We start from the raw sequence: 25,895 nt of genomic DNA, 5'->3' as shown, positions 1-25,895 counted from the left end.
AAACACGTATTGTATTCAGAGTCAGTTGTATTTTATTAATATGCCATCTTAAATTAATTACACCCCCCCGCCCATCATTATTCATCTCCAGACTCGCACCCAACAGGACACACAATAAGAGACTGGTCAAGTGCAGATGAGCAAACACTACAAGATTTCATAGATTAACTCTTCAGAAAAATCCTTTAGGCCACATTTTCAAGTAATGGATGAAAAAAAACAAAAAAACACTTGTGTGTAATGGTTTGTCCTGGGATAAATACATGTAAAATCTTGTAGTGTGCATCCACTATAATACATTCAGTTACACACACACACACACACACACACACACACACACACACACACACACACACACACACACACACACACACACACACACACACACACACACACACACACACACACACACACACACACACACACACACACACACACACACACACAATGTCCTTAAAGGGTCCGTTATCTTCAAATGTTTCATGAGACAAACACATGCACGCACACAGGTCCAACAATCACACACGAATACTAGCTGTGTTGAGGGGAAGTGATCGATGTCTGTTGTCAGGATTTTGGGCCACGCTGCGGTTCAAAGGTCAGCCGTGGGTACGCTTGCGAGGCTGCTTTTGTCGCCGCGGTTTCAAGATGACGTAGCGCCTGTAGGTGGTGTGATGGTCTGATATAAATGGGATGTAGAAAGCCCTGAAGAGTGGAGATGACCTGAGGGAGGAAAAAAAAAAACAGCATCAGTGTCTTGTACTCCTATTAATGCAGCAAAGGTAAGACAGACTTATTTTATATTGAGTATTGTCAGGTGAGCTCAATGCTGAAATTCTCCCTAAAGTCACGGGGAGACAGGCAATTGTTATGTTTCTTATTCTGGGCCTCATTTAATTTTTTTTTGCCATTCCTTTTTCTCTATATGTGTGTAAATCTTGTGGTTGGGAAAAAACCTTGATGCTTGAAGAAAAGGCTTATAGGCGATGATGCTCCACTCCTCCTTGTTGGCTGAATAACGTGGCTCAAGCGGCGTTTCTTCATCTGTGTCCAGGTCGACTAAGTAGTGGCACTGCCGTATGTCCACCTGTGCAAAGTACAAAATTAAAAATGTCATGCAAATGCTCTTAACTACAGTATCCTGCGTCAATAAACATGCCTGTTTCTCAGTGACTTACATATCTAGTTGGCTCCTCCAGGTTCTGATCATTCATATTATCAGGGATGATCTGTGTGGCCTGAAGACCGGAGGCGTACGGCTGAGGCAGCTGCCCCTTAAAATCAGACTGGATGAAATGCAGCTGCCAGCTGGAGATAAGAAACAGCAACTGTCAGGAAGTGATACGCGGACTCAGATTTCAGTATACGTTCGTATCTGGCATGAAAACTGTAATCTTGGCCTGAAAATCATTTATGTGTGAATCCACAATAGCAGGGAAGTGACACTTCAGGTTTCTGCACATATACAATATCCTGGATACTGACTTGTGCGGCAGTAGGAAGCTGCTCGGGAAGCGGTACCACTCTTTGCCCACGCATACACTGACAGGTCTGCCTTCAGGGACTGAGTGAAGAGTGGGATCCTTGGCGATGCGATGGAACTCTGGGTACAGGTCCAGAGGGCCATGGTAGCCTATCAACAGAGGAAGAAATATCTAATTTCATCCTTCTTGAACTCTTTATTTTTGTAGTTCATGTCTGACACCTGGGGTTTGTGTGCAGAGGCACCTTTAAATAGGGCGACAGAGCGAGACAGTGACAACACTGTGAAGACCACAACGGCACTTAGAGCCAACCAGTTGGAGGAAACCGTGTAATGCTCCAGTCTGTATCGCTGGAACAGGAAGTGGTAGCATTTCTACAGGGAATAAAGTCAATCTGTAAAAACTCACTTCACAAGCACATCCATGACTAAAAAGGGACCTCAAACTAATGAGGCCAACTGACAGAGACTACTAATTTGTTATTGAAGCAAAAATTGGAAACTGACAAACCACACCTGTAGAGAAGAGAGGGCTACTGCCCCGCTGAGACAGATGAGAGGGTAGATGGGAAAAAGGAAACGCTCTTCTTTATGAGGTCTGGTGAAGAAAACCAACATCCACAGATACATGGGAGACAGAGTCAGCCAGTAAGGACGGCCCAGGTTCTGCACTGCAGAAAACACACAAGTGAACAGGCACATGTAAATCACAACATCACACATCAATTTTTTTTGTTTTTCCCTTTGTACAATGTATGATACCAGAATTGAGGAGGTATATTATTTATATAGTTATTTGATTACATCATAACAACATTCAGTCTGTTTCCTAAAATAACTTGTTGCACCTGAACTGATTAATATTAACAGCGGAGCAGCAACACAAAGAAAAAGTACCTTAGTGCATCATGACCACACAAATTGTTTTTGACACCCTTTACAACCCCCACCAAAGATTTTAAGAAATAACAACACAACAATTTCAATGCTGCTGTACAGTATGAAACACCTCCGGTCCTCACCATTGAACCTATGTAACAGTGTCTCCATGAGAGCAGTGAGTGGAAGTGAAAACAGCGCCAGAGCAAACACCAGATTGAAGTTCAGGAACCCATTTACAAAGTAGAAATGCCACGGCTCTGTACCTGTATATCAAACAACACAAAACATGCAACATATTACAGCACATGTACAGACTATCATCATGGAAACAACCTCATAACTGCAGGATTTACCTAAAGATGTAACCGTAGATTCTGTTAAGATAAGATCATCAACTGTAGGGTAGTCGCTGTATTAAAAACTTACATACTAATCAATTCAGTTTTAGTTTATGCAGCATCTTTTTCTGCAGTTGCTAAAACAAACATGGTAGCCTACTGTACTATATAGAGAAGAGGCCAGATAAAATTTATGAAAAAGCTTCATGACATAACAGAATTCAAATCCTCTAAAATAAAGGGAAGGGAGAGAGGTGAGAATGTGTGGCCGAATTCTGTTTTTAATGACTGATCTTTTGCCAATGACGTGTGTGCTTTTGTATATTACCGTACAGATCAGGTCCATGTGGTGTGAAGACATTATACAACAGAATATTGAGCGGAGCGATGACCAGTTTGCCATAGAAGAAAGAGTCCACCGCCACCAGGGGGACCTAAGAAAGACAAACAGGACAAACGGAGAGGAAGGTGAACGCCTGTAAACATTTACAATTAGCACAATATTGCAAAATCAATTCACAGCTTTTTAGTTTTAATTAGTTTTAACGTGTTCTTTAAACACTCTCACCAGCAGCAGAAGTAGAGCAATGGCTGACCAGGTGATAAAACCTTTCCACTGCCTCTTTACCACCAGCAGGTCAAAGGCAATCGGAGCCCTACACAGAAAATAAACCCGAGCTGTATAAAGAGTAATACATTGGAACAAGTGTGTCTGGGAAATGCGTTGCCGACAACGCCATACCCAATCAGAGCAGAGAACGGCCATCCAACGATGACACCGGCAGCCACACCCCCAATGGCTAACGGCGTGGAGTCCTGAAACCACCCTGTCATTGCGACCAGCGTTGTATACATACAGAAAGAGGAAGGTAGGAAAGCTGAGGCAAAAGGATAAAAGAGAAAGATAACAAATTGTTAAAAAAAATTCTGTGCAATCTGAGATAACAGAATAATATAGTTTGTAGGCACATAAATTATATTTTGAAGAGAAAAGCGAATAATGATTTCATTTTAGCAAACATTAATCTATTCTGTGCTCAATAAATGCATTTGCATGTTTACCATTATCCATATTAACGTGCAATGATAAACCAACTCTCGCAGTTTTACTCATATACACTCACACAATCTCAACTTCTCCACTCAGTGCACACGCTCAACCTGGTGCAGCGTTACATTTGTGCCACAAGATCAACCAAGAGAGAGAATCAGGAGAGAGAATCAATTAAGTATGTCAGTAAATCAGACCAACCTGCAGATGAGCAGAACATTCCTGTGCCCAGGACGAGGAATGCCAACATCAGACGGCCCACATGCAAGCCAAACTTCTTACAAACTGCCCTGTGTTGCACACAAACACACACACACACACACACACAAAAATACCAAAGGGTTATCGTCTATACATCTGCTTCGGATGCCCACTTGCATGTAAGAGGAGGGTAAACTCACTTGTAGAAGTAGAGTTCGCAGACACAGCAGGAGAATGCCAAGACACATCGTACAAAGTAGAACACCAGCACCTGCAACACAATCATAATACGAGCCTGAAACCACTACACATGCTGCACTGAAATAATATACAAACATCTGTGTGTGTATATGTGTGAAGTGAGTTCACAGTTTTCAATCACCCCAATTAAAAAACATTTAATATTTTTACTGAAAAATTTTTTTTCTTAAAAGCGGACGGTTCTGTTTAGACTTATTTTCCAACACAATACATCCTGCTACAACAGGACACTGTTGCCCTGCAGTTTAGGGTAAATCATTTAAAAACATCTACACAAACATCTTGACAGCAAATGTTTGTAATTGTTACCTTGTTTGTCTGTAGAACATGGGCATGCAAACAAGCAGGAAGAGCATGTAACCATAAGTAGGCATAAGATCTGATGGCGTACAGTGGAGAATATTCCCAAGTTTGCATCCCTGTGCCGTACAGCAGGTAGTGCATCTGTCAAAACAGTGAACACAACAGTTTAGTCATGAACAGTTGGAGAGAGGGAGGCATCGACTTTCTGGAACAACAAAGAGATGAAAATTATAGACATAGATATTAGAAAATCCCAGGAGGGGTCACACATGGCAGCATATTGCAGTCGTGGATTGCCGATGTAAGTGAGTGGTACTCACAGGCTCCCAGTAGTTGAAGGTCTCATCGCAGTCGGAGATGTTGCTGAGCAAAGCTGCACAGAAACGTGCAGAGAGCAGGCATTTAAAAGCAGTCGAACCCTCTGGAGCCCAGACCTGCCCCCCTCGACTTATTGACCTATCACAAAACACACACATGGCACAATCTCTTAATCAACCCACAATGATACATGCATCATAATAAAGATTATGATATTATGATAAAGATTGTGGTTCCGATTTGGCTTTAGTGCCTGTTGAATCAGCCTCGCAACAAAATATTATTTAACTTTGATTTTATATAACAAGCAATTTCTGCATCTTTCCTGAAAAGTGCTCTATAATTTATCCATAATATAACTTGTTGCTGCAACTAAGGGTTATGTGACAAATAAACCTGAATGCTTTAAATCCATGGCTACGTTATTTCCTGAACAGTGTTTACAATGAGCTATGATTTGAAATAAAAATCACAATAGCAAATGTTTCACACAACATTATCAGTCCCAATAAACTGTCTGCCAGATGTGGACAGCTGTGTGCTCGACCAGAGCATCATTCCATTCATGTTTAAAGTGCTAACGGTGATAAACTCCCCTCTCGCTCTGTCTGCCAGTGTTTCCTTCAGTTCACACCCCGACACCAGATTAGTTAGATTAGTTCGACCCAGCTGCTGCTCAGCTCAGCACTGATCCTCACGCTACGTTTACCTTAAAAGACACGTCACCTTACAAACTGTCAACATGTCTCTGAATGTCTCGAGCAGCACATCAGCAAAAACATCAACCAGTCACTGGTTTGAAGAGAAGCTCTCTGACCGCCACCCACCGGCCCGCTGCTGCAGGTGGCAGCTGGCCACCGTGTGGGTCAGGTGGTGGACACACGGGGGGGAGAATGAATGGGGCTGACGAGGTAACTCAGCGGCGTTATGTTGCATTATTAAAACATGTGCAATGCAACAACTTATTGTTATTATTATTAGGGAGGAAACACAACCCAAAAGGCACCGAAGCCCAAACCACTGTGAGGACGAGCCCCTGTAGGTTGTCAGGTGATCCTTATGAATCGTTCTTATCGCGTCTTTAGAGTCAAAACTTCAAAGCGGCTAGCTAGCTAGCTAGCTAGCTCCACCCCCCTGCTCCGGCTGTCAGTCAGACCGGGGACTGGAGCTCGTCGCACCGGGGAGTCCTACGTCTCTCCCCCCGGGGCTCGTACTCACTCCTGCCGACCGTCCGTGACTTTACTGTCATCGCCGCCTTTCTCCTCTTTCGGTGGCCGAGCTTCGGCGGGGACGTTCGCGTTGTTCGCGTCCAGTCTGCTGCCTCGTCTGCTCCGCTGCCGAAGCGCCTTGGCCGCCATGTTTACCGCCGCTGCCGCCGCCGCCGAGTGGGACTTCGTTCATGTTCGGCTCCGTCCGGTCACTGACAGCTCTGCGCGCGAGCACCGCGTCTCTGTGGCGGCGCGTGGAGCTGCGGTCCGTGTCACGTGCGTCTGATTGAGTTTTCGTTGATTACTTTTTTTCACTTTACAATGAATTAATAACTAATCTAATTGTTTCAGGGTGCTTTCTTTTTCTAAATAATGTTTAACTGACTAGAGACGCTTTGGCTTTCTTAAACAAAACCTGAATGAGGGATTATTACAAACCTCCACAAATCACTTGTTGTTGTTGTACAGGAATAATGGACATGAGCAATTTGAATGAATCAAAATATTGCAGTTAGATGAACAGGTCACATGATCCTCCCGCTCTGATGATGTCACTGGGAATGAGTAATAATTGCAGGCGAAGTATGGTGTTCGATTGGTACATTTCTAATTAAGTAACTCCAATAAAGTGCCACCCTATTAAAGAATAGTTCAGGTCTACTGGACATGCTAAAGAGTGACATTTGTCAACAGATAGAAAAGCTAACAATTCAACATAAAGGGAAAAAAACAACATTGCAACCACAAATTAGGAATTCACTTGTTTAAATGCAATTCTCAAGAAAAAATTCTTGTGGAATTCAAAGACTGCTTTTCAACTCAACACAACTAAATCCTAACAGTCAAATTTCTCTGTTTTCCAATAAATTACCAATAAATTGATTAAACTCTAGGAACCCACGGATTTCAGATTGGTTTTATAGCTTTTAGGTTTGGTAACATCATGTACGACATATGGCTATTGCTATTTTACAATGATTCTTGACAGACCACAATTTAATGTTAAACAACAGTTTATTGTGGGATAATTAAAAGACAATTCCAATCATGTTTTTAAACACATACCGTAAACCATAATGTCTCAGCTATTGTAAACACCGTTCAACTGTCGTTTAGCCGATGCTTGTAATTTGCTTAATTTGTCACAGACAGACTTGGACCAGCAGTATCTCTGAAAAGAAATTAGAAAGACAAATCTCCTGATGATATGTATAGCTACCTGATTGTGACTTGCAACCGAGAGGAAAGTAAAGACTCCAGGTGCTTGTGAAACTGGAGGGCTTGTGTGTGTGACAGAGCATGTGTGTGTGAGTGGTAGATCAGTCTGTAGCAGTAACTGGTCTGGCTCAGGTCAGGATGCGAGAACGTGTCAACGAGTTTAACTTGCTCCACCGTTCCATGACTGGCCTCTCGGACCACGGCGCGGAACTTCTTCTCCTCCCATGTTGGCCCTGTCCAGAAGCTGATGTCGAAGCTGAAATGCTCAGGGAACAGGGAAAATGGGTGGAAGGAAGTCCCAGGTGATGGCCGTGGTCCAAACTGTTTTAATAAGCGTGGGTCATGTGACCACAGCAGCCGCCAGTCAGGCAGGGAGAACAGGAGCACGGCAAGAAGGTCCAAATTTAGGGAAAAAGTAATGCTGACGTTGCTTATGTCGTCACTTGCTTTGCTTGAAAACACCCGACCAACCAAACCCATCGGCTGTGCGATCAGACGCAGACCTCCCTGTGCTGTAATCAGGGAGACCCCATGCGGTGCGAGCAGCTTTTTCAGCCTTTGTCCAAGCAATTTAATTGGCTCGCAATCCGAAGGGAAAACACCTCTAAGGAGAAGCTCGTGAAAAACAGGCAGGGCCCAGATGTTGACAGGCACGCTCCTGAACACCAGGCCACTAATGCCAAATAACAAGCTAGTTACACCATTACGAATGCCACAGGGCTCCTCCTCCTTATTTACTTCAACACTTTTGCTATTCCACCCTGCTTCCCTTTGACTCCCTGCATTGTTAATCAACTTTTCTTTCTGAGTTAAAAGCTCTTCCATCTGAGGCAGCAGTGATGGACGCAGTATATAAACACTACTTTCTCCTTCAGCATCCTCATCAAGAGAGCATGCGCAGACACGCGCGACCAAAGTGTCGGGTGTGTCTGTGCGTCCCTGAGTGTCCGAAAGTGTCAACTGATCTTTCTCTTTGTCTGCAGGGGTACGAATGTCAGAGTCGAGGTCTTTCTGAAGCGGGTGGATCCAGTAGCAGTGTGAACTATCTATATCTCGGCAGCACGTCTGCAGCCGTTTTGCCTTGATGAGGAAGGGAATGGACTCTGTCGTCATGGCGACTGACCACTTCTCCGCAAGTCCTTTGAGAAGAAAATCTTGTGCCAATCTGACAGGGTGGACAGAACCTGAGCAGAGAAATCCCCTGATGAAAGAGAGAAGACAGTCATCACATGGTTATGTAATTTTCCATGCGTTGGTGGCTTCGTGCTCAAACAGCATGAGGGCCTCTGTGTTACTGTACCTGAATATATAATCACTGAGCTCTGCTGGTATGTTGTACTGGATTTTCTCCCCTTCAACTGCCTCCTCCACCTTAAGAGTCTGAGCAGAGACGTAGGGGGGGCTGCGAGTAAACACATGGAGCAAAGCTTTCGCCACATGAAAGCCCTTATCCTGGCTCCTGCATGACAGCAACATCCTCATTAGCCTATCTCAGTATGCACACACGCACACGCGCACACACACACGCACGCCCACGCGCGCACACACACACACAAACACACACTCACACTAAGGGCTATTTTTTTATTTGTACACGGCAACACTCACCTTTACTCCTTACCTGTATCCAGTGCACTTGTAGCTCTGGTACTTTTCACTTTCAAAAGGGTGGATGTCACTAAGGATTAGGTGTGCCTCTGCTGCCATGGCAGCTACCTGCCAGCTGTTGTGCCACTCGCGCCTCGGCTGGTCCGCCGGTGTGCCGCCCTGTCCATTGCACAAGGAAACATGAACCTCTCCGTCTTCAGCCAACACCTGAACACAGCTGGAGGAACAGGAAAATTAACATGAATCTGGAGACTTTTTCAGTTCATTAAGTATGCAGACAATTAGAATGTCATCAGTCTTAATAATAATCGCAGAATCTTTTTCAATTCATTCAGTTTCCCTTTACTGATCCAGATAAAGTCCCGCAGAGATTCCAAATCTCCAATAGCCTCCAAAGCGCTCTTGTCCGCTGTGATTGGCTCTAGCGCCCTTTCAACCCTCAAAAACATAAGCGGTATAAACTGATACACGGATGGAAGTGTATAAGATATTTATGAAATATAATCATGCTTTTCTATAACGTTTTTTTTTTTTTTAAAGTTCCATTTAAAAATGGAAGCCAAAGCTCACAAGTTACTCTCTAAACATAAAGACGAACTGTTGCACTATGAAAACTGTCAGGTCAAAATAACAAGTAGAGAAGATTTTTGAATTTCAATGAGCATTTAAAACAGTTTTTGTTACACAATAGTATTGGGAAAAGAAATAAACCTTGGTCATTATACCCAAATATTGTCATAATTTGTACTTACTGGGGTAAATATTGATAGAAAGTGTCATAACTCAGAGAGGCAACAGTTAACTGCAAAACAGTGTTTTTTAAATCAAGTTAGGACATAATAAGCATGCTTTATTGACAAAGAGATTCATAAATCAATAATTATTTCTGACTTGATTCCATCCGCAAATAGAATGACTTTGAGTTTAGATTATGTTTTCCTCTTTAATGAAAGAAAAGGCTTCACAGACGCTCAAAAATGAAGATATACAGTCTATGGTCTGTACTGGCTGACATATCTGTGGATATGGACGATGGCTGCTCGAGAGAGATCTGACAGTAGAGAATCCCGTGAAAAGGATCGAATCCTACGGTGTGATGCACTTTATACCTGAGGAAGAAGTTTTTGAGAAGTTCTCTGTTCTTTTTCACCCCACTCTTTCTTCCGCGGTGGGGAAAGTTGAAGACCACACGGTCAAACACGCGGCCCTGCAGGGAGGCACACTCCCCCAGCTTGGTGCAGTCCACCCCGAAAAGCACAGTTCCACCTGAATACAACACATTAGATTTAATCAAAAGAAGAAGAAAAAAATGCATGTGGAGGGGGGGGCATGAAGAAGCAAAAAGCATGTACCCGTGTCCTTGATGATCTGGACGTTGCTGGCTGCGCCTTCGTGCCGCAGTGCCTCGTCCTGCTGCTGCAGACAAGTGGCCGTGATGCTGCTCTCCGTGTCGGGGGAGATCTGGCTCATGCTCGCAGAAAACGAGAAGTTCCCCTCTCCCACCAACAACATGGTCCGTGAAGGAGGCATGTCCAGTTTACACAGAAATGCGGAGAAAAAAAACTCCCTGAATTAAAAAGGCAGCACCACGACCGAATGCGTCCTGTTGAATAGCTGCCTGAGCGGTCCTGAGCTCTCCCTCACGGTCCAACGTCACCGTAGTAAACGCTTATTAAGCAGATGTCCGTGAAGTGAGAAACGTCCGTACCGTGTGTCTGAGAATGGCTGAAGCTAAATAACACACGCTCTGTTGATGTTGCTGTAAATGACGCCGCTGACCTTCCACCGCTTCGTGCGGCGCTGCGGCTCAATAAGCATCTCACCTGTAGCCGCCCGATGGACGCTGTGTCGCACATACAGTTGTCCGACAGGAAACAAAACTCGAGGGGGAACGTTGCGGTGCTTACCGGAGCTCTCGAGCACGACCCCACACCAACATTACAGAACAAAACAAAACACAAGTAAGTCAAAGTTAGGTGAGTGAACATGTTTACTGTGTAATTTTTAAAATAGTATTGAGTAAGAGTGTCACTTTTCAGACCACAACATAGAACTCGCGTTTACAGAGGGACGTACTTGCGGGGCGGAGCGTTACATCTGGAAGAGGCTCACAGCATCAGTTGATGGCAGCATCACTCGCCATCGCATATTAGTGTCTTATTATAGAATAATATCCATCTGACAGCTTATCTAATGTGCACTTCTCAGTTCCGCTGGGAATTTTAACGCCTCTTGACGTAGGTAAGTAGAACATGCACATGCATATGCATGCGACCGTTTTTTGTTGTTGTTGCCGATGCTAAGGTCATGCTAGCTAACGGGATGGCTGCACCTGCACATGAAAACAACACACAGGCACACAGTTGCAATAATCTCTGTAATTCAAGTTTCAAATACAATATACACCAAATAAAAAATATCGATTTTGAATATTTCATATTGTTCGCATCCTTGTTGCCATTAACTTGTTAGTGTTATTTCTTGTCAGGACACTGTCTACAATCCATATGAACGTTCTACTGGAATTGTTTGTCATAAAACTCTCTTTTGTCTGTTGTTTGTGTCGTGCAGGAAGTGTTGCGCCCACATGGGCAGTGTCCTGGCTCTGTCCTCTGGTCCAGGCCATCAGAACTGGCCTTTCTCCCCAGACCCCCCTCCTTCTCGCTGGGACGCACATCCTGCTCACTGGGACACTCCGCCACGGTGGGAAAGGAGAGATGGCCGCCTGCCCAACCCAGGCAGCTTTCACTCTCTACACAGGAGCTGCAAAGGTACGTCTGGCTCAAAAGCACGCCATAGGTTAAAGAGGCGCTGACGATGAAGCAGGCAGTACCCTGAACAGAAGAAGTAACGCGACTTGAGTGCTCGATGCATGAAGTCAACATCTTCCTGATGGTGCACTGGCTGCCAGCCGTTCCAAAAGCAATGTGAATATCATTGTAATTGAACATAGAATATATTTACATCCATCTAGGTTTTACATACACTTGTGTTCCTAAAATATGTGTAAAAAGTATATTTGCTCTTCTGTAGCTTCAAAAAAACATCAATCACTATCAGAAGTGGGGAATAATCAGAAGATTACAGTGCCTGTAAATGCACCAAATGTGATATTAATCATACTGTTCTTCTCCCCTCAGACGTTTTTCCTCAGCAGATTGAGGGAGTTAAGATGATCCTCAATAAAACTCTGAGTAGCTTCTTTAAGGTGACTCTTCCTCTTCCTTTAATTCACATGCAAACCATGTGTTGCATGTAAATACAATTACAGTTTAAATCGTATGCATCTTGAAATATTGTAATATTTGATGTTTAACTTGTTGCATATATTTGCGTCCAGGCCAGTCATACTCTGCACCTCAGCGCTGTTAGTCCTTCATACTATCGATTCCATGTGGAGCATCTGCAGTCTGACGATTACAGCAAAGACAAGGTCAAGCACTGGTCATCAGATGATAAATATTTCATCACAGCTTTATCAATAATGTTTTTTAGCTGCTATATTGGAGAAAACATGGATGCTGCCTATTTTTGAGTTGTCAGGGTGCATATTGATAGTTCCTCCCATTTTAGGATGCCCCAGCATTGATCGGTGAGATGGACTCTTCAGGAAGCCTGAACGCTCACGCTCTGGTGCATCTCACTGAGCGTGTGCGAGCCAGAGCAGTCTTTCAGGTGAGGTCCTAATGTCCATCTTTTTCCTCTAAATATCCATCTACCATGCCACATTCAGTCACTATTTCTATAAAAGTGTGCTCTTTTTACAAAAAGCTAATGCTCTTTGCCTAAAACAACTCAACAGTCAAACTCTCAATTGTGTTTTAGACTCAGCAGTCCCAATTTGTCACGTGGCAGTTTGAGACAGAATACAGAGGGAATGACTTCACTGCTGCTGTGACAGTAGCCAACCCAGACGTCCTCAGAGAGTCAGGTGATAAATTACGGGTGAAATAATTATAGCTTCACCTGTAGAAAGGCACAAACATACATATCATTTTTGGTTGATATGGTTGGGGAATTAATATTGTTTCAACTGATATAATATATTGATATTAGCTTTTTAAAGCCATGTCCTTTAGTATCTGCCCTTAAACTGTTAAATGGTTCCACCTTGCATAATCTAATCTACTTGGTATTTGCAATGTATCTGTCTGTGTTACTGTGCAACAGTTATCCTTGTGGCACACTTCCTGCAGAGTGTGTCCTCTGGGCTGGTGTTAGGAGGCGAGCTGGTCTACCATCGAGGAAGAGCAGAGGAAGGAGGAATTCTCACTCTGGCTGGACAGTACTCACGTGAGATGTTGTTTTGATTTGTTAAGCATCTGACTTGATTTAGATGACACACTCTCTGATCTGTTTTGGTTGATCGAGCATCAGCAACTCACTTTCTCCTCCCGCAGGACCAAACTGGGTGGCGACGCTGAATGCTGGTAAAGGAGGTGCCCACGCAAGCTTCTACCACAGAGCCAACAAACAGGTAAAGCAAATTATGAAAATAATACTTTATTTATAAAGCACAATTCATGCATAAAATATAACACAATGTGCTTATCATATAAGCAGTTATCAACCTTGTACCTTCACTTTACATTTAACTTTGTATCCAAAAATATATGATACTTATTTCACTCTATCTGAACACAAACTCAGACGGCTCTCAGGGTCCGAGCTCCATGGTGTATAAAAACAACATATACTTAAGTGCGTTTTGCAAAAATGCATGTGCATGTGTGCGTGTTCACCAGATCCAAGTTGGAGTGGAATTTGAAGCCAGTACCCGGACGCAGGAGACCACAACCTCGTTTGGGTATAAGATGGAACTCCCAGAGGCCAACATGGTGTTCCGAGGTAAATTTCTTTCAGATGTCATGCTTAAGAAAAAAATTCAGAAAAACATACAAATACCTTTTTTCTTTGTGTGTATCCAGGTATGATAAACAGTCGGTGTATAATAGGAGGCGTGTTGGAGAAGCGCCTGACCCCGCTCCCTGCCACCTTGATAATGGGCGCCTTTGTAAATCACCGAGGTGACAAACTGCAAGTGGGGCTAGGTGTCCATGTGGGATAGTCCCTCACTCCCCCCTGCTGGCATTACAGCCCACAGTCCAGGAGGACGGCCGTCTAGAGACCTGTTCTTCTCCAGAGGCTTCATAATGACCCAATCTTCTAAGGTTTATCAGCTTCAGGGAAAACACTTGGGACCAGCAGAGCATTGTGGATTTTTTTTAGGGTGTTGAAGCCCAAAATATTTCTTTAAATATTGAAACCTACCTCTCAAAATGGAGATTACGTTTTCTGATTGAGTGACAGTGGCAGACTGGATTAACATTTTGAGGGGCTCAGCATATGTGACTCGAGATAAGTTTTCGTCTCATTCAAATCAGACTGGGCAACACCTTGTGGACAATGAAAACAGGATGTATAAGAGACAAACTGTTAACTGAAAATAAATTAGGTTGTATAATGTAGGTAGATGTAAAGAAACTTTATGTTTATAGAATGGATTGAAATACAATACAATAATGTATAACTAGAATTTATGTATACCCGACCTGTATAGCGACCATTATCTTCAGCACATTGTGGTTTGAAAAAGTAATAGATGACCCCCCCCCCCAACTTGAACAAACAGTGTAGCTCATCAGTGCAGCGCTGAATTTCGGAGCGTCCGATTGCTTAAATGCACAAAATGGATGAAGTTTAAAACAGTTGCTTCCCCCAGCATTTACCACATGATGCTGATAGACAACAAAATAAAGCTGATACATTTTCACCAATAAATTATCTTAATACAGTTACTGTGAGATCATTTTCACCAACCAAGGCTTCGAGGATCAATCTAGAAACAACGTGTTGAGCAGTAGTATCAGCTTTGTTTAAGTCTTAGTAAAGGGGTCATGCTGAAACATTAGTATGATCCCTAAAAAACGTGTTTGATTCTGTGTGATTGTCATATATTTTGCCAGCGTGTAAAAGTGTGTGAGAATTCCACGCGTGAACAATACTAACCCCAGCTGAGGGAACGTGTGAGTGGCTGTGCATTAACTCCACTGAACCAGAACTGTACTGTATGTTTATATACACTGACCTGTATGCAACCTGCACTAACCACACTGATTCTGGGAATTTCCAGTCCTGTTAAACAAATGAAATGTTTCTTATGTATTATTTATACATTATGTAAATATAAGCATGGGTACAAGTGGAAAGGAATGACTGTCTTTTGGACTTAATTTAATAAAAATGTTATTTATATTACAGTTAAACTCTTTTTCTTCTTCACAGATTATAACGATAATTATTTTTGGATTATTATTATGGAATATATTGTAGTTCTGAAGATGTAGTGCTGTGCATTCATGTTATGTTTACGTTCCACTATCAATATTTTTTAATATTGACGAAATGTATCATTATAGGTGTCACGCTTAAGTTAGTCTCAGCTCCATTCTGCTGTTTTAACCTATTTTAACTCATTGTTTTGGTTTTCTGGGAAACTTAAGAGCCAGATATTTTTCTCAGGAGACCAAAACTAAAAGGAGAGTGAGTTTTTTTGGAAACACCAGGGACACTAAATGAATGTGTTTCTCCGTGTCTGGTGGCTGTTTTAATAGTTGCTTTGTCATAAATGTATTTAAATATGTCAGAGTTTCGTACCTCAAGGTGTGTTCAGACAGGAGGGAGGCAAAGACATTAGCTGTAAGTGAGCCAGCAATGGAACCAGAAACGGAGGCACTTTTCGTTAAAAATATTATAAAACCCAGTAGAGGCTTATTAGTGGCTTTAACTTTTTAATTTAAAAATCCTAAAAACTGATATTATTATTACTGTGCATCCATATATTATATGTACAAATTTTCATATGTAAGGTCTGTAAACATTTGACTTCTGGCGACATTAGCTCACAGTGGCAAAGACATAGGATGACTCCCTGTCATTTGTCTCTGAAAAAAGAGAAGAACTTTTTCCCTCCTTCTCCCTTCACTTTCAAAGACTTGCTTCTTTGGAGTCCTACTGTGTTTTCTTTCTCTTGCCGAGAGTCTTTCTCGATCTTCTCCTCCCTCTGCTGCACTTGCTGATTGATCACCATCCGCATGTCCTCCTGCAACGGGATGTATGGTTCAGATGAAAAACCAAAAGAAATCAACCTTTACGCTGTACTATTTTAAATGTGTTGCCTGAAGGTAAACTGTTGAATTTTTGATCGATGAACACAGACCCACCTGCCAGGCATCCAGCTCCTGAGACAACACCACCTTGTGTTGGATGGTGTTGAGAAGCTGCTGAGTGAGTGATTCTTTCTCCTGGCGCACTGTGGCCAACTCACTCTCTAAAGAACTAAACATTGACATGATGATTAGAGGAACACATGTCACTGTGTTTTAAAATGAAATCAATTCAAATCGAATCAACAGATGTGCTGTCATGTGGTCTTACCTGTAGCTTGGCTTTTCATGGCTGTCTCTAAATGGCTGGATTTCTGCCCTCAATGTCTCCAGCTCTTCTCGCTGAGACTGTAGCTGCAAAGTGTGAAGAAAAGGCATAAAAATGGTGCAACATTTCCTTTTTCCTTTTTTTTTTTAAAGCACTCAACTCCTGTGATCCCCTCCAGGAATGTTTGAGGACTTAATAAAATGCTAAACATATTAAAATATTTATCTTTTATATAAAAATCCCCAATCGAGTGCTGGACGCAAGAACTGAAAAGTTTATTTTCAGTGAGTTCTGATAGTGGACCACGACTGACTAAACTAGTTATGATATCACAAATTGCGTCTCGTACTGTACATTCAGGCAATGCAGTCAGATTTCAGGTGAGTGCAGAGAAAATGTTCTACCTCGGCAGATGTATTTATCTTATTGAAAAGTGTTCTAGTTTCAAACATGTTACACTGTTAAGCTCAATCGAAGTGAGGTAATTCAAAGTAATAATTAGCAAATCGTGTGTGTGTGTGTGTGTGTGTATATATACCTCCTCTTTCAGTGTTTGTATCTCTTCATCTCTTGCTTGCAGGACTACAGAATGAGCCAGGAGAGCGTCTTTGGCCTGAGTAACAGGAAACAACACAACAGATGAGATAAGATCAGTGAGGTCAAAACACTTAATGGCAGCTGTTTGTGCTTTTGATGTTAACAGGTTGGGAATTTCAGAGATGAGTTAATATCGAACTAGTAAAAGGCAGATGTGAGTAGATGGTCAGAGTAAGTGCACACAAGCAAAAGCGAGAATGTGATGTTACTGTGCGCCTGTCGGCTCAGTTGCCATTGAGCTGTGCTCTGTGTGTCTCTGTGTATACCTGTGATTGCTGAATTTCACTAAGCAGAGACAAAGGTTGTGTGCAAGCACTGTCCAGGATGCTTTCGTCTCCCAGGCCCAGAGCTTTCTGCTGCAGAGAGCGATTCAAGGTACGCAACTCAAACACAACTCCCTGCTCCTGCTCTATCTACATGTAGACACACAAACACACACTGCAGTGAGACACAGACACACGCACACCTAGTGTCTCCTGTTAGTGATGAGTTTAGAAAAAGAGCTCCGCTTTATCTATCAGTGTTGGGGTTCATGTACCGGTCAGTTAATGATCCTCACCTCTGCTTCTTTCTCCTTCAGAAACACCTGGAGCTCAGACAGTCTCTCTCTCTGTCCCTCTCTCTCCATTCGGAGTCTATCGCTGTCCTCCTGTGCAGCTTTGAGTTGTGCCTCCATGTACGACAGTCGCTCCAGCAAAACTCTGTTCTGTGCAGGAAGGAAGGAAAAAATGGATGAACACACATTATGTTTCTGATGAACATTTAAATACACATACAATTCATTGATAAACAGATTTGACATAAATATTTCTTCATTATTCACATAATTCTAAGATCATACTTAGTCTTTTTCTAGAAAAAAACACAATAATAAAAACAGCTTTATGATTTAACATTGCATTATAACTTTGTATTATTTGGCCATGTTTGACATGAAATGTAACACCTTTTGTGTATGACCTACTCCCCTGCAGCATTCAAGGGGGCATGTGTTCCTTACAGTCACACCAAAACTGTGCTAGTTACTGTGGCAGTGATCTCGAAGTGGTATATATATACCTCTGCTTGAATATTCTGTATCTGTGTGAAGCTGATGTTGCGGCTAAAAGATGATTCTTCCATCTCTTCCCTCAGGGAACGGAGCTCAGTCCTCAAGGAGTGTTCCAGAGTTACGGCCTAGATGGGAGGGAGATGGAAAGGTTGACAAAGGCTCTTGTTCATTGACTGACAAAGATAGAACTCCCAAAACCTGCTCGTCCACATTGTTCCCGTCTGCGTGGGCGTGATGTGACGCCACACGAACGCAAACACTTCCCACACAGACACGCACACATCTACACCTAGGCTGTCCATTCTAACAGCATTGCAACAGGGTCACGACTCTTTCTTTGGCAGGGTTAGGACTGCCCTCAAACTAACCTCTGCCAGCTGCTCCACCAGCCGCTGGTTGTGACTGGCTAACTGAGTCAGTTGCTCGCTCTCATCTCTTCTCCGGTCTCTGCCCTGGCTGTGATGTCGCTCCAACTCAGCACTCAAGGCGGCCAAGTCCGCAGTCAGCTCTGCCTCTCTCTGACCCGACGACAGTTCGTTCATCTCCAGCCTCCTCTGAAGAACGTGTTTCTCCTGCTGTAAAGCCTGAGACAGTAAACATAACATTTATGGGCCGTGAACATGTCAGACACTGAATTAGATGGATCATTTCATTTCTGTGCTCTTGTTACTTTGAGTGTGAAGTGAAACTACACCATTTGCGGGTTTCAAGGCTGATTAATTTTAGCACGGATTTTGACGTAGTAGGAAAATCACAATGACAAAGGCTCTGTTGCAGTGTGATGGTGAGTCAGAGACAATAACCGGTCCCTGAAACCTAAGCAGCTCAATGGAATTCAGCGAACATTAATATTATTCTTGACACAAGTGCTTTTCCTACCATCATGTTATAATGTGTCATAAAAAAATATATGCTTCTCACTTTGACTTGGAGAGACATCTTAAGGCCGCTAGGGCAATAAACGTGTTTAAATGATTCACACAGAAAGAAAACCAGCAGTGCCCCTGCACTTTTATCCTCATTATCCATGTGGTGAAATGGATGTTGAATATTTTTTAAGCTTGTTTTTTATATTGGTTTTATATTCTATGTGTTATTTATTCATATCAATAGATTAGATGTAACTCATAATTTTTAGGTACAACTTTATAAGTCTTTATTTTCAACATGAGCTCTACAGGCTAGCATCACTCCAGCATGATTTGCTTGTTGTTGTTAAATGGTTTAAGTAATCTTAGAAAGTCTGACAAAAAAACACAAGTTACAGCAGTCTCATCGTTTACCTCCATCTCCCTCTCGCTCTGATCCAGAGAGGCTGCCAGCTCTTCATTCTTCTCCAGCAACGCCTGTCCCAGCTCTGCAGCCAGAATCAGATCCGTCTCTATCCCTCCTGCGTTGTCCATGCAACCAGGAGAGGAGGTAGATGAAGGGAGAGCAAAGGAGAGCGATACTGAGGAAGATGAGGACAGAGGGAAAAAGGAGTCCTCCAGGCTCGGGGAGGGCAGACTGTTTTTTCTTGTGCTGAACATTGTTGGCAGATACAGGTTTGTAGGACTCAGTTAGAAAGCATCATCCCAGGTCTTGTAATCCATACTCAGACAGGTGGCAGGTGGACAGCCATGCTTCTTTTTTTTGTACAATGGGAAATCCTTTTCTGTTTGAGTAAGTAATCCAGTACGTCTTCTTCACTGTGGTGCCAATGGTCCTGATGCTGGTACCATTCAGTTCTTCTCTTCTTCACAGATAACTCTGACTGTGGGCAAAAAAAAAGCTTCAATAACGCAGAGCACCACCACAAACATATCTATCAACTGTAACTGTGAAATCCAGGACATGTATGTTGACATGTGAAAACCAAGTTTGTTTTCTAGTAACATAATCTCACATGGCCCCTAAGGAGGTCTTTTGTCTGACATGCGCTTTTGTTACTCTGACCGAAATACCAGCTCCACTGTAATCTGTGTCCTGCTCCCCTCCCTGAATTCCAAAGGCATTGTGCTCCTCTTGTTTCCAACAAATACAACAATGTATTGACTGTTCCTAGAATGGTCTCTAAAATTATAAATTTAAGACATATCATTTAGAAGTAATCAGCACAGTGTCCACCTGCTAAGTCTTACAATAAGTCCATAATGAGGCTTGAAATTTCCATAAAGAATTTTCATTTCTGTCTTTACGCCTGATGTCACAATCTGTGTTCTCACCTGTAATAAATCATAAAAACATGCAAGCAAACATCCAAACATGTGTTCTCACTTCAATTATCATTATCACATATTCATTACAGAATCTGTTTTAACTCCTATTCTACCTGATTCCAAAGGAACAAAAGTGAAGTCTGTCTTACCTGGCAGTTCCCAGCCAACACGTACTAAACAGGTACAGTCTTCCTGCTTGGTGAGTGTGTTTGGTAATGTGTATGTGTGTCTGAGGGTGTGTTTGCACAAGAGAGGCTCAGCTAGTTTCCTTGGCAGTGGAACATACAGCGTGTAAATACAGAGAATAGCTCCACCTCCAAAGTTAAGTTAAATGGAGTAATCAGAGGGAGGAAGAAGCAGATTGAGCAGGGGCAATGGGAACGTGTGTTTACAACCATTGCTCTGACATCTAGTGGCTGAATAATGAGGGGGAAACATACAGCATATTAACTCTCAGGAATGTGTTGTTGCGAAGTCCAACATTAGGCTGTCGGGGACAGGGTGAAACCGGGTGAGAAGGGGTGAGGGGGGAAAGACAGGAGACAAGCCAGAGTCTGTCTAATCTGGCTCTCCTCCTCCTTATCCCCCATCCTGTTTACCTGCTTGAATGTTTTGAAAGGAGCTCTGTCCTGTGTGTGTGTGTGTGTATGTGTGTGTGTGTGAGAGAGAGAGAGAGAGAGAGAGAGAGAGAGAGAGAGAGAGAGAGAGAGAGAGGGTAGGGAGTGTAGAAAAAGGGGGACTGCTGTCATTACACTTCTTTCTCAGAGAGACAGCAAACAGAAAAAAGGGTTAGAGGAAGCTCATCAAACCTAAACAAAGACCGTTGGATCAGTACATGCATCCACATACAGACATGACTTGCAAACTCTGGCTCGTTCTGTGTTCCATGTGGCTTCTGCTGGCAACATCTGAAGCTGGACGGCAGATGCCTAAACTTTCCAACAGGAAACTCTGCGCCGACTCCGAATGCAGCCGTAAGTAGTACGCTCACGTTCCTTTTACTGCAATAAGTACTTTATTATGTCCACTATGACCATCACTCTCCTTTTTATTCCTCTCCAGACCCCATCTTGATAGCTCGTGCAGTGCAGGACTACTATCCTGGAGACTGCAGGTTCATCCCCATCAGACAGGGGCAGCTTGTCTATGTATATGCAATGCTTAAAGACAGAGGGAACCTCTTCTGGGCTGGCAGTGTGAGTAATCCATGTGCAGCACTCAATCAATCAACACATTCAGAAGTGTTCTCAACAGCGTTTGTCTGTATCATCTGTTTGCAGGTACAAGACTCTTATTATGGCCAACAGGAGGCTCGTGTTGGCCACTTCCCCAGCAGCGTTGTGGAGGAGACACACCCTCTCATGCCAGCCAGCACTGAAGTTACAACTACGGTGGGTGGACACACGAACACACACACATGCACATGCATACAATATTTGATGCTTTATTCTAACTATACCTCTCGTCTTGTTTCCAGAAATGGGACTTCTACTGTTACTGATGATGTATGTACCGATGAAGAGAACGACACGCTTGTCAAACACACTTTACAACTTTGGTATCACATGATCTTACACACATTGTTGATGTTATAGCATATGTACAGTATATCGGTACTGCTGATAATCTGCAATTGCAAAGAGAAACATGGGCAGCAGCTACACATTGCAGCAAATAATCCTAGAAAGTTATTAGATCTCATCATCGGGATTTGAAAGAGCTGAAACAAGAACCATTGCTGTTTAACGCTTTGTGTTGGACTCCTTCTGCTGTTGATTGATTGCTAGATAAATCGCACAGCCTACATTCTCACTTATGCTGACTGTATGTGTTTTTTCAGGTATTAAATGTCTTATAATATATAAATACATTTTGTGCATGTTTTTTTTCTGCTAAAAGGTACTAATGGTGACAAAAACGTTTTTTGTCCTTTTCCCCCCAAAGAATTATATCAAAAACAAATGGGAATATTCCCAAAGCACAGGTGTTAAAACCAATATATTTGTATGTTTGATGGTATAATAATTCAAAAAACTTCAACCTGTATGCATAACAAGTGATGGTTATGTTTTGAGTCACATTTAGCAGTTTGATACAACACCTTCTCTGTAAATGTACTCCATGCTGTTCTTTTGGGGGGAAAAAATAAACACTACAGACATAAAAAGAACATACAGCAGGCCCATGATATATTTTTTTAGATATAAGTTTCAACATTTATTTCATTTGATGTATTTCTGTAATAAGGTGCCACAGGGTTGGTGCCAATATCATGGGATGACAAAGCAGATGATTCTTGCATCTACAAGCAAATGTTCTCTCTTTGTCTCTCTCTCTCTCTCTCTCTCTCGCACACACACACACACACACACACACACACACACACAAACATACACATTAACACATACACACAAACACATACACACATAAACACACACACATACAAACACATAAACACATACACACACACACACACACACACACACACACATACACACACACACACACACACACTCTCTATCCTTAGCAGCTCAGAGTCCATGCTCCAGTCCATGCTCTCTGGAAAAGGAGCCCAGTGATCAGTTCCTTCCTTGTCCACTACTTTCCCTCCTGCTCATTCATCCTTTTCCTCTCAACAGATTACACACCTGGTCCCAAGTCCTTTGGTGGCTTTTTTTTTTTGCTGAACAAACTAAAAATGACTAGATATGCCTCCAGAGAACTCCTTCCTCCTAACACATACTGAAACTAACACTAATCTCATGCAACAGACAAGTTGGCATCTTACACAAACTGCCAGTATTGTGTTCTACAGATACAATTAAGTTTAACACAGTTTGTAATCATCTTCAGTTGACAATTTTGAGAGGATAGACATTGTATGTTGTAATACATACAACAAACAACTATAGCCTGATGAAGATAGGGATTGCCTTACAAATCATGATTACATGACTTTGATGCATTTACATAGTGGCTACATGGTGGTGTGAATATGTTTGGCACAGAGGTATGAATAATTAACTGCATCACACAACAGTGTGTCTATGCAAAACTTCAATGCACTGTCAAACAGACTCTTTTACATGGCTCAACATGTTAGTCTTTTTCTAAACACAATGTTGTCTTGCTGAGTAATAAGGAGTTAGGAGTTAGATTCTAGTTTATTAGAAGGCACTTGCACCGATAGACATCTAGACATGTACAGTATGCCCCACCTACTGTATATATGTGTGTGCTGAACTCCCAACACGACTGTGACAGGTTAAAGATGACAATAGGCAGCACTTGGGGTTAGTAGTGAAACGGTGTCAGGAGTGTCAGTGCTCTGCTCTACATTTTCTGTTTCGGTGTTCCGTCTTCACAGGAAATGGGAATATTGCGCTCCGGTCCAGGGGATGAGCGAGGTGCCGTGATCGTCAGCACACCATCAGATGACAGACTGGAGGTGACATCTCCACACACGCCGGCAGGAAGCCTGTACTTCCTCAGAAACTCTCTTGACACAAAGCCGTGGTCGTCCTGGAAACAGATTCAGTCAGTGTGTCAGTGAAGTGTCACCAAATCTATTTAGTTTTTTGTTATTTCTGCATTTGGTCGGTAGTCCACTCTGACCTGTCTGTCTTCGTGTTTGGCATGTATTGTGATGAACTCGTCACTGATGTGGACAGACAGCTCTTCGGGGGAGAAGTGCTTCACGTCCAGATAAATGACAAAGCGATCCTTTTCCATGCGCATCTATAGAGATGGTACAGCTGTAAGGACCAGTACTGACAAAAGAGCAAGTTGGGAATAAACACTCTCACAGTAGCTTGTCAATGTTACCTTTGTACAAGACTCATACCTCATATTGTATTTTTGAAATCAAAACGAATCTCACAGAATAAAGATTTCTGCTCAGGGATCTGTCACATCATGTTCTCCACACTACAGTCTATTATTATCACTGATTATAAGATAAGTAGGGTTAGAAATGATGTTGGTGATTTATTTTCAGATAGCATCATTTTCCTCCTTGGACAACTAGATTATTTTAAAATGTTACTTTACCTCAGTGTGTCCATTTTCGGGCCAGTTGAACCAGCGTGTGAACGACGGGCGCATCCAGGGGAAGGACCAGGAAAAGGGCCAGAGGGGCCAATCAGAGAGAGGCTCTGCCAAGGAGATGTCAGGGAGCCGATGTGGGAAGGCCCGACGGTACCAGGGATACTGGATGGGGATATCCATGATGAGATTTCAGGAGAGATGAAAAACAATGAGTAAGGGTTAGTCTTGGTTTGACACAGCTGCTGCTGTGCTCCCCTGCACCCCATTTATAGGCCTTTCCCCTCCCATGTCACCCGGGCTCCGTCTCCGTTCCTGTCATCTGCATACCCCTCCCCTCCATAACCTCCCATGCACACTGGCATATAGTGACTCTGCCAGCAGGCTGATTTTTCTGGAACAATGATGTCAACTGTTTATCCCTCCATTGCCCTCATTGTTTCATCCAACTGACTGTGACTGGTTTCCCTCCCTTCTTTCGGTGACACTGGCTCAGAGTACTGCTGATGCCCCCATACTCATGCCCCAGGAAATACCCCTGTCTACTGTGTGTGTGATTTGTTTGAGGAGTAGCTGCCAGAGCATTAGCCTGCTGTGCTTTGAGTGCCAGAAGCTTTGGGTTTGTGAGCGGAGTGGAAGTGTGGTTGAATGGAAATTGATGAGATTGTATGTGACCGCATTAGGTGACGCTAAGCATGTATCATTTTGCTATGAGCTCAGATGAAACTGTCCTTTCCCATCTGGGCTACAGTTGTGCCAACCAAATTCCTCTCAGCGTCTGCTTCCTCCTCCCAGTCATGCTGCCTTTCTCCATCACCACATGGTAGTGTTTGATAACATGTCTTAGTCACATTTTTACTTTTAATACAGAGCCAGAGAACCATCCACTGGAACCCAATAATAAATCTATGGATTATGGACTGTCATTTGGACAGGCCAAGATGCTTTTTTTTGTCAGTTTTAAAGGAACAAACACAACTCTGGTTTAGTTTTAACATTCACAACAGACATGACAATCTTCAAACTGGACATGACAACCTGCCTCACAATGTGAAAAAAAGAGGGGGAAAGAAGAGGGGAAAGAAAAAGAAAGAAAAAGAGGAGCTGTTAGCTGGTCTCTCCTTCTGAAACCTCTACCCCTCTTCTTCCATTATTTGTTTTTGGTTCTTTCAATATTTAAATATGCCCCCCTCCCCAAAAAAAGAAGAAAGATTCCAAAGCACTCTTGATGTGGGAAAATCAAAAAGACTGTATTAGTGTGGCCAATGCATGGCAAAGATTTTTTTAAAAAGATGCACCTACACGTTGCGGCACACTTACTTTCATCGGGGCAAAAAAACAGAAATAAAGGAAGAACATTTACACATGGCAGGTGACACACATTGGAGGAAACAGCCTCAATTAGACAACACATAAACACTTATCCTCACAAATCACAAAGTTATAAGACAAATCATGTTGTAAGAATAGAAAATGATCAATTCCCTCATTAAGACCAAAATATACAATGGCCTTCAGTCAGAACAAAAATTAAAACATGATTATTTCTGAATGTACCTGGAGTAAAGTCGTGTTTTTACGTAGAGGACCAATTGCCTCCCATCACCCCTCGTGCGTCGTTGCCATGGTAACACGTGCAGCGTCTGCCGCTCAGAGGAGTTTGTTGTGAGACGGAAGTAGCTGCGCATCTCAGCCATCCG

The 25,895-nt window shown here is 42.8% G+C and overlaps 6 protein-coding genes across 12 annotated transcripts; 2 read left to right on the top strand and 4 right to left on the bottom strand.

Annotated features, from left to right (window-relative positions):
• Nucleotides 1-9: 9 nt before the first annotated feature.
• Nucleotides 10-6,320, bottom strand: alg9 (ALG9 alpha-1,2-mannosyltransferase). Of its 3 annotated transcripts, none has more exons than XM_035625550.2 (15): nt 6,056-6,320; nt 4,840-4,975; nt 4,526-4,660; nt 4,156-4,226; nt 3,956-4,044; nt 3,446-3,581; nt 3,272-3,359; nt 3,032-3,137; nt 2,506-2,628; nt 2,000-2,154; nt 1,729-1,858; nt 1,486-1,633; nt 1,179-1,308; nt 957-1,087; nt 10-723 (listed from the first exon to the last, which is right to left on the bottom strand). In XM_035625550.2, the coding sequence occupies exons 1-15, from the start codon at nt 6,193-6,195 to the stop codon at nt 600-602; spliced, it is 1,842 nt and encodes a 613-aa protein (XP_035481443.1). In that variant the 5' UTR covers nt 6,196-6,320; the 3' UTR covers nt 10-599. The 3 variants fall into 3 exon arrangements, with proteins under 3 accessions (XP_035481443.1, XP_035481445.1, XP_035481444.1); XM_035625552.2 differs by lacking the exon at nt 6,056-6,320 and adding an exon at nt 5,564-5,970; XM_035625551.2 differs by lacking the exon at nt 6,056-6,320 and adding an exon at nt 5,547-5,596.
• Nucleotides 6,321-7,040: 720 nt separating this feature from the next.
• Nucleotides 7,041-10,485, bottom strand: fdxacb1 (ferredoxin-fold anticodon binding domain containing 1). The gene is made up of 5 exons (XM_035625549.2): nt 10,224-10,485; nt 9,981-10,137; nt 8,885-9,088; nt 8,564-8,722; nt 7,041-8,464 (listed from the first exon to the last, which is right to left on the bottom strand). The coding sequence occupies exons 1-5, from the start codon at nt 10,399-10,401 to the stop codon at nt 7,261-7,263; spliced, it is 1,902 nt and encodes a 633-aa protein (XP_035481442.2). The 5' UTR covers nt 10,402-10,485; the 3' UTR covers nt 7,041-7,260.
• A 222-nt stretch (nt 10,486-10,707) lies between these two features.
• si:dkey-71l1.1 (uncharacterized protein LOC569883 homolog) lies at nt 10,708-15,131 on the top strand. Of its 3 annotated transcripts, none has more exons than XM_035625559.2 (10): nt 10,708-10,832; nt 11,443-11,642; nt 12,012-12,079; nt 12,212-12,304; nt 12,445-12,546; nt 12,697-12,802; nt 13,042-13,164; nt 13,272-13,348; nt 13,617-13,719; nt 13,800-15,131. In XM_035625559.2, exons 1-10 carry the CDS (start codon nt 10,708-10,710, stop codon nt 13,937-13,939), a joined length of 1,137 nt encoding a protein of 378 aa, XP_035481452.2. In that variant the 3' UTR covers nt 13,940-15,131. The 3 variants fall into 3 exon arrangements, with proteins under 3 accessions (XP_035481452.2, XP_035481454.2, XP_035481453.2); XM_035625561.2 differs by having other exon boundaries at nt 10,758-10,847; XM_035625560.2 differs by lacking the exon at nt 10,708-10,832 and adding an exon at nt 10,934-11,112.
• A 518-nt stretch (nt 15,132-15,649) lies between these two features.
• bicdl2 (BICD family like cargo adaptor 2) lies at nt 15,650-20,431 on the bottom strand. 2 transcript variants are annotated; one of them, XM_035625557.1, is made up of 10 exons: nt 20,301-20,431; nt 19,237-19,706; nt 18,322-18,537; nt 17,962-18,078; nt 17,462-17,608; nt 17,169-17,315; nt 16,844-16,918; nt 16,309-16,391; nt 16,095-16,209; nt 15,650-15,973 (listed from the first exon to the last, which is right to left on the bottom strand). In XM_035625557.1, the coding sequence occupies exons 2-10, from the start codon at nt 19,480-19,482 to the stop codon at nt 15,806-15,808; spliced, it is 1,314 nt and encodes a 437-aa protein (XP_035481450.1). In that variant the 5' UTR covers nt 19,483-19,706; nt 20,301-20,431; the 3' UTR covers nt 15,650-15,805. The 2 variants fall into 2 exon arrangements, with proteins under 2 accessions (XP_035481450.1, XP_035481451.1); XM_035625558.1 differs by lacking the exon at nt 17,169-17,315.
• Nucleotides 20,432-20,875: 444 nt separating this feature from the next.
• On the top strand, nt 20,876-22,013 carry mia (MIA SH3 domain containing). Its single transcript, XM_035625562.2, has 4 exons — nt 20,876-21,125; nt 21,214-21,347; nt 21,432-21,542; nt 21,629-22,013. The coding sequence occupies exons 1-4, from the start codon at nt 20,987-20,989 to the stop codon at nt 21,650-21,652; spliced, it is 408 nt and encodes a 135-aa protein (XP_035481455.1). The 5' UTR covers nt 20,876-20,986; the 3' UTR covers nt 21,653-22,013.
• Nucleotides 22,014-22,341: 328 nt separating this feature from the next.
• Nucleotides 22,342-25,890, bottom strand: cryabb (crystallin, alpha B, b). 2 transcript variants are annotated; one of them, XM_035625691.2, is made up of 4 exons: nt 25,753-25,890; nt 24,202-24,360; nt 23,767-23,889; nt 22,342-23,673 (listed from the first exon to the last, which is right to left on the bottom strand). In XM_035625691.2, the coding sequence occupies exons 2-4, from the start codon at nt 24,253-24,255 to the stop codon at nt 23,485-23,487; spliced, it is 366 nt and encodes a 121-aa protein (XP_035481584.2). In that variant the 5' UTR covers nt 24,256-24,360; nt 25,753-25,890; the 3' UTR covers nt 22,342-23,484. The 2 variants fall into 2 exon arrangements, with proteins under 2 accessions (XP_035481584.2, XP_035481583.2); XM_035625690.2 differs by lacking the exon at nt 25,753-25,890 and having other exon boundaries at nt 24,202-24,515.
• Between the last annotated feature and the right edge of the window lie 5 nt (nt 25,891-25,895).

Source organism: Scophthalmus maximus, chromosome 2 (assembly GCF_022379125.1).
Source record: "Scophthalmus maximus strain ysfricsl-2021 chromosome 2, ASM2237912v1, whole genome shotgun sequence".
Classification (NCBI taxonomy): Eukaryota; Metazoa; Chordata; class Actinopteri; order Pleuronectiformes; family Scophthalmidae; genus Scophthalmus; species Scophthalmus maximus.
The sequence above is the reverse complement of the archived record's forward strand: the minus strand, read 5'-3'. Positions and strand labels throughout refer to the sequence as shown.

Bases quoted from the DNA above. Each gene is read 5' to 3' on its own strand.
- alg9 (XM_035625550.2), bottom strand. From the start codon at position 6,195: ATGGCGGCCAAGGCGCTTCGGCAGCGGAGCAGACGAGGCAGCAGACTG. The intron at 2,629-3,031 runs GTAATATACAAA...TTTGATATACAG, and splicing joins ACATGGACCTGATCTGTACG to GTACAGAGCCGTGGCATTTC. The intron at 724-956 runs GTTTTTTCCCAA...TTCCTCCCTCAG, and splicing joins CCTTTTCTTCAAGCATCAAG to GTCATCTCCACTCTTCAGGG.
- fdxacb1 (XM_035625549.2), bottom strand. From the start codon at position 10,401: ATGCCTCCTTCACGGACCATGTTGTTGGTGGGAGAGGGGAACTTCTCG. The intron at 10,138-10,223 runs GTACATGCTTTT...TGTTGTATTCAG, and splicing joins CCAGATCATCAAGGACACGG to GTGGAACTGTGCTTTTCGGG. The intron at 9,089-9,980 runs GTATAAAGTGCA...CTGTTCCTCCAG, and splicing joins CTCAAAAACTTCTTCCTCAG to CTGTGTTCAGGTGTTGGCTG.
- si:dkey-71l1.1 (XM_035625559.2), top strand. From the start codon at position 10,708: ATGGACGCTGTGTCGCACATACAGTTGTCCGACAGGAAACAAAACTCG. The intron at 12,305-12,444 runs GTCAAGCACTGG...CTCCCATTTTAG, and splicing joins ACGATTACAGCAAAGACAAG to GATGCCCCAGCATTGATCGG. The intron at 13,349-13,616 runs GTAAAGCAAATT...CGTGTTCACCAG, and splicing joins ACCACAGAGCCAACAAACAG to ATCCAAGTTGGAGTGGAATT.
- bicdl2 (XM_035625557.1), bottom strand. From the start codon at position 19,482: ATGTTCAGCACAAGAAAAAACAGTCTGCCCTCCCCGAGCCTGGAGGAC. The intron at 18,079-18,321 runs GTTAGTTTGAGG...CCTCCCATCTAG, and splicing joins TGGTGGAGCAGCTGGCAGAG to GCCGTAACTCTGGAACACTC. The intron at 17,316-17,461 runs GTGAGGATCATT...GTCTACATGTAG, and splicing joins TGAAGGAGAAAGAAGCAGAG to ATAGAGCAGGAGCAGGGAGT.
- mia (XM_035625562.2), top strand. From the start codon at position 20,987: ATGCATCCACATACAGACATGACTTGCAAACTCTGGCTCGTTCTGTGT. The intron at 21,348-21,431 runs GTGAGTAATCCA...ATCTGTTTGCAG, and splicing joins ACCTCTTCTGGGCTGGCAGT to GTACAAGACTCTTATTATGG. The intron at 21,543-21,628 runs GTGGGTGGACAC...TCTTGTTTCCAG, and splicing joins GCACTGAAGTTACAACTACG to AAATGGGACTTCTACTGTTA.
- cryabb (XM_035625690.2), bottom strand. From the start codon at position 24,378: ATGGATATCCCCATCCAGTATCCCTGGTACCGTCGGGCCTTCCCACAT. The intron at 23,890-24,201 runs GTAAAGTAACAT...CCATCTCTATAG, and splicing joins CCGAAAATGGACACACTGAG to ATGCGCATGGAAAAGGATCG. The intron at 23,674-23,766 runs GTCAGAGTGGAC...ATCTGTTTCCAG, and splicing joins CCAAACACGAAGACAGACAG to GACGACCACGGCTTTGTGTC.